At 35.6% G+C, this 6,306-nt stretch overlaps 1 protein-coding gene across 2 annotated transcripts in view; it reads right to left on the bottom strand.

Annotated features, from left to right (window-relative positions):
- The window catches only part of LOC110463709, a 116,699-nt gene that overhangs the window by 98,453 nt on the left and 11,940 nt on the right, over positions 1-6,306 (bottom strand). The window contains exon 2 of one of the 2 annotated variants that reach the window (XM_021518513.1): positions 5,490-5,558. In XM_021518513.1, the coding sequence (XP_021374188.1) occupies positions 5,490-5,558 (69 nt within the window). Of the gene's footprint in view, positions 1-5,488; positions 5,559-6,306 lie in introns of those variants that run through there. The other variant, XR_002464419.1, reaches the window with a different exon arrangement.

Genomic DNA, 6,306 nt, shown 5'->3' with positions numbered 1-6,306 from the left:
TTATAACTATTTCATGTAATATGAAATCGTTTACTTTATAGTCAGAAAATAACATGGTTCAGCTCTGTCACTCGGTTAAAAAGATAACCCGAGTTACCTCCAGTAGAAACCAGCGCAGTGTAATATTCGGGGTAATACCGATTTATCTCCCCTTTTTAATTCATTGAAATTCCAGATCAGGCAAGTGAAGTTGGTCATGCAGAATCTATGAATTTTTCTAATCCCCTTTTAGGTGACCTAAAAACAGCACTTCCTTTCTTAATATATAACAACCATGTGAAACTGATTACATTCCATCAAGAAATAATTCTGAAACGTATCTGAATTTGAATTCAGTGATTTGGTCTGATACAAATAAATATAGGTATAATATTTTTGTCATTGTATTCATAAACATTGGCGGATTGGTCGAGTAGTTAACACACCAGCTTTCCACGCAGGCAGCTGGGGCTCGATCCCCTGAGTTATTGTAAAAAGAATTGAATTTTTTATCATCAAAAGTATGTTATTTGAAGAGTGATGTGATTTAAAAAATAAGTCTGAATATTCCATGGATATTAAATTATGGTGTATATTAAAAATACTTTTAAAAATTAGTCAGACAACATATTTTTCTGAACAAAATATGTAGAATATATCAGATCTCTTGCTGTAGGTATAGTGCATTACATCCTTGGAGAGAAAGCATGTGATAATTTGTCTGGAAACAATTGAATTCATGACAATCCATTAAACCCACCTGAAACACTATCCATTACTGATAGCTGTTGATAACAGACATGTTTCAGTCTAGTTTCAGTCTACGTGTGTGTAATTTATGGTAGAGGGGGGAGGGGGACAAGCTCACCCATTTATACTTGGGTGTCTGCACGACTCCTCTTTGATGTCATCTGACCTTGGGGTCATGATTCAAGCTTTCGCTAAGTTGTGGTATGAAAGAATCCGACTGTTATAAATAAAATGTCTAAATTGTCATGAAATTTTGTGAGTCAAACTTGACCCCTAAGTGACTGGTGCTCAGCACTGACCTTAGCTATCAGTAAGCTATTTTCTGTGTCCCAGTTCCGTCATTACTTAAGATGGAAAAAAAAGTACTTCTTATAATTATAAATTAGATTTTTTTCCATTTTAATACACGTCTTTTCAAGTTAAGAAGAAAAATAAAAAGTGAGCGACTGTCAACATTTTCTTGCATGTCAACATTTTCTTGCTGTCATCATTTTCTTGCGTGCAGGTGCATCTTTGATATGTTCCTAATGTGTTGCTTGGAACATCGCATGGTGAAATTTGAAAATGTCAACAACAACAAAAATATTCATAAGAATGCAATAATTTTGGGATGGCCCTGGCTATTTGTTTATAAATTATTAAGGGATTAAAATCATTTAATCTCCTTAAAAGAATGTCGCCAACCAGTACTATCAGAGGAAATTTGTTACAGGATTGCAACTCTGGTCAGGACGTCTGCCCATCATTCTGTCTAACATATTTTCATTCCCTTGCAAGATAATCTCATGTAATTGTCACCCTGGTAAAATGCTAGCCGCTTCTTACAGACTCGGCTAGGGAGATTTTCTTTTTAACTCATTCGGCAGAGCGTAAGAGTAGTAAGCCAGAGGTCCCGGGTTAGACTCCTTGCGGAGGCATTGAAAAAATAATGACCTCTGTTACATATTATTTCACCTGTGATCAACAAACTTGGTACTGTGGCTGACGTTCTGTGATATGGCAGAATGTTGCATACTTAAAGTAGGTCATTATGTCTCCCCTTCGATTGAAGGGAGACATAGTATTAATACTGGTTCTTCTTCTTCTGGTTCTTTGAATCGCAACTTGTTCGGGCCATAACTTTAAACCGTTAAAGATATCTTGATGATAGGTATGCATGAATCACTCACAGAAGGTGTGCAGTGCACTGGAATTAGGTCACTGTGACCTTCACCTCAAGGTCAAAGTCAAATAAGTGCAACATTTTCAGTAAATTCTTGTCCAGCCCGAATATTTTAAACTGTTAAAGATATCTTGATCGAACATGAAGTAAACCTGCATCACTTACAGAAGGCGTGCAGTGCAATGAAATCAGGTTTTGTGCCCCAACTACATACAGCGTTGTGGCCCTTTGTTTATTTTAAATACCGAAGTTTGTCCACTGCATAACTTCTAAACCATTAAAGATATCTTAATCAAACTTGAAGTATACCTGCATCACCCACAGAAGGTGTGCAGTGCAATGAAATTAGGTCTCATGCTTCATTATATACAGAGTTATGGCCCTTTGTTTAATTTTAATACCGAAGTTTGTCCACAGTATAACTTCCATGTTATTTCACCTACGTTGACCATATTTGCTATAGTTTTAATGTATCATGAGAAGTAGGAGTGTCATATTCAAAATTCGGGTCTCATGTCCTACTGTATAAGGAGACATGGCCCTTTGTTAATTTTTTACACCGAAGTTTGTCTCTTGGCTAATAAGGGGAGACATGTTTTTGTTCACAGAAACAAAATTCTAGTTGTTAACTATATTTGACCTTTGACATCTAATAAAAAGATTGTGCTAAATATTTCTCCTTTACAATTATATACCCGGAAATTTTTGCAACAATTAAACTTTCGCCTTTTTCATCCTCTGTAATGAGGGGTAATTTATCATGACAGTGAAAGTAAGTTCACAACTTACTATGCATAGTAATAATATGTGAAGGGCAAATTTAACATACACAAAAACAGATTCTGCCAGTAAAGGGTGAAAAATTGACTCAGTTTTTCTGCTTACAGTATTTCATCTCGGTTTATCAAATTTGTAGTAATAACATGAGAAGGGTGAAAATAGCACTTTGTGAAATAGATTCTACCAGTAAAGGGCAGATTGGTCAAGTGGTTTACACTCAGACTTCCACGCAGGTGGCCATGCAGGGATCGATCCCTGAAGACGTTGTACGCATGGATATGCAGAGAAAGTGTTTTCTCCTGCCCACACAACTCCAACAACCCTGGTGGAGTATAAATTGGTCTGGGGTGGATGTTGTGGTATCTGTGCTGTAGCATTCAAGTGAAGAGGTACTATAATTTATACCATTGGAAGCACGGTCCCACAACAAACAGAACACATTACATCTCTAGCACACACTCAAGCATACACACATAGAGATATTAGCCATGTGGCATAGGACTAGTAGCTATCGGCTGATAAGGCAGCTCCTGCGAATTCCTCAAAAATTGTATTGATTAATATATATGCTTATTGTATTAATTGTATATCTATGAACTGTAAAGCGCTTTAGAGTGGCTTATGTTAACTAGATAAGGGCACTATATCAAATGCTGTATATTGTTATAAACACACGAAAAAAAGTTATAATATATTGTGGATAATGCTTAGTCAAAGGCTCACCTGAGTATTTATAAATAACAGTAACAGATGTTAATATGAAATGTAACTGTATATTAGTACAACATGTAACCACGACAAATTATATGAGTAAATGATTTTATTCTTAGTTTGACAACCAAATAAAACAATCCACTGTCTTATTTTATAGTTCTCGTTATAACTGATAAGGTTTTGGGTTGTTTTCATGACGGTGATAAACATTCCTGCCAATGCTTTCTACCGTGTCCCTGTGTCCCTGAAAGTGGTTCAAGGTCATTCATTTGAACAAACTTAGTAGCGCTTCATCCCAGCATGCTACAGGCCCAATATCAGTACCCTGGGCCTTCTGGTTATTGAGAAGAAGTTGTTTGAAGATTTTGTAAGACATTTGACCCCTGTGACCTTGAAAGTGGGTCAAGTTCATTCATTTGAACAATTTGGTAGCCCTTCGTCCAGCATGCTACTGGCCCAATATTATCAGCCTGGGCCTCTTGGTTATTCAGAAGAAGTTGTTTAAAGTAAAAAGTTGACGCCCGACGGACAGATGACGGACGCCGCACCATGCCATAAGCTCACTTGGCCCTTCAGGCCAGGTGAAGCTAATAATATACGGGCCAACAAGAGTGAATAATATAATTTGAAATAACTTGTTTTATAATTGATGTAAAAGTCTGTGTATAATGATTTAGAAACTAAGGTTCCAGCGGCAGAGTTGGACCCTTTAACCAAATGCAGTGCAATATGTGTATTCATCTCTGTTCAAGACAAGGAATTAGCTATATAGTTATAGGACAGGGATCACCTCCGTTGACATTTTTTGACCAGTAGACTTTGTCTCATTGAACTGGGACAGATCAACTGTAGAAGAAATCCTTGTAGAATGGGCGAATGTGTCTCACCATGTCCAATATATTTGAATTTGGTCAGAGGGTTGGGATTTCAAGCATTTTCAGGTAATGACCCAATTTCCGTATTTGGCCTCACCCGAAAGTATTGGAACGGAACCAAGAGCAGATTTAGGTTACATGGCTGTCTTTTTTGATGTCGAACATAATCTTTAAACTTTTAAAGTTATGTCCATATTTTTCTCTTTCGTCACAACACTGGGTAGTAGAAACTATGAAAACTTTTGGTGGCAAAGATGTGTTCATGTTTTCGAATGAGATGGGATTTCAACCATTTTCATGTTATGAACTAGAACTCCTCATTTGAACACAAGGAAAATCCTGCTGGGATGAATGTTGTCTAAAGATGTTGGGTAACGGAATATACGAATAAAGGGTTCAATCGTTTCCAAGTTATGACCCATATATTCGTTGATATGGCAAGGATCCCTTGTACACTCTCGGCCACAACATCCTTTATTAACAAAATTGTGTCTACTTGGCCCAATGATGCTCTATTCATAGAGAAGGAAATAGGTCTTAGAGATGTACATAGATCTTTCCTCAATGGGCCCGCATCCTTCTGTTTGATCTTTGTCTTGTATTAAGCAGGGACTAATAACAATCAACCATTTTAAACAATCCCTTATTTCATTTTTCATATATCTCCTTATAACCTGTTAGCATAGTGTTACTTATTATATATATAATACCTGCCTGTGATAAAAAGTTTGGTGTATCTATCCCACAATGAGTAAAAAATAGTAAAAAATATTTATCATCATAATGAAAAGTTTATACCATATAATTGCATCCAATTCATTGAAATGCTAAAAGATTGAACTTGTCTTGTTCAGGTATAATGAGTGTGATTATCTATAGACAGACCTGTAACAGCTAAATAACTTGGCGTCAGTCCACCATGCAAAGCTTTCATAAATTTAACAGTTAAACGATACAACTTTATGTCTCACGTTATTGTAGTGGTTTGTCTTTTGTTCTGTACACCCGACTATGCCTATAACCCTGTCCTGTATTCAGACATAAAATTACACAACCTTGATCCATACTGCATACCTCTCAGATAAGATTTTGAAATTCTATTCCATATTTTATAATCTTCGTATTTAATTTGATATGGCTATATAGCAATATATCACACAATACACTTGTGTCTTCTGACATAATTCTCCGTATGACAACTTGTCATTAAACGAAATAGGGTTACTTACCCTACAGTGGTACAAAGTGTGACCTCCAAATCATACACCCTGTTGTGGAAATAAACACGGACGAAGTAGCTGAAAAGGTTATATAAAGTCAATGACGTAATGACATGGAAATATCCAATTATCACGTGGGTATTTTATATAAAGACAACCTATTGAGGGGGTGTTTCCCAATTAACAAAAGGAAACTAATTACATTTTCTTCATTTTGAAAAAGGCAGAAACCTGGTATACAAAGTTAACATTGCCATTATTATCGCAATGAGTAGGCTGATGAATATTCATTTGTAGAATAGAGCAAGGAAGGCATTTCTTACATGTGGATTGTCATATGGTATGTGATTTTGGTGGCAATCCTATGAACTACAAAATCATTACGACATTTTCTATTAATAACCTATTTTTTGTTACCATTTAATATGGTTTATTGACAAGGATTGACGCCTGATTAACTTGTGTTTAATACTAATGTAATAATTATGATTTTCCACTACTAGCAGTATTTAGATCTGCATGTATTACGCAGATGAAGGAGTACTTACATATTCCTAGTTCAAAACAAGATTGTGAATATTCAGCATTATCTCTCAAGTCCATAGCATTTTTATCAGTTTACACAGACATGTGCATTCGCTGAATAACCACAAAATAAGTGGCATAAAATCTATGGTTATTCATGAATTAATGAGAATGCCTTTTATTTGTTTACAGATTCTCAATATGAACTTTCTCAATATGATAAGTAAAGGTGATCCAATTGTAGTGAAATTGGCACATTTTTTTTTTTTTTTTTTTTTTTTTTTTTTTTTTTTTTTTTTTT

Source organism: Mizuhopecten yessoensis, unplaced genomic scaffold (assembly GCF_002113885.1).
Source record: "Mizuhopecten yessoensis strain PY_sf001 unplaced genomic scaffold, ASM211388v2 scaffold10921, whole genome shotgun sequence".
Classification (NCBI taxonomy): Eukaryota; Metazoa; Mollusca; class Bivalvia; order Pectinida; family Pectinidae; genus Mizuhopecten; species Mizuhopecten yessoensis.
Note: the sequence above shows the minus strand (reverse complement) of the source record. Positions and strands in the feature narration are given on the sequence as shown.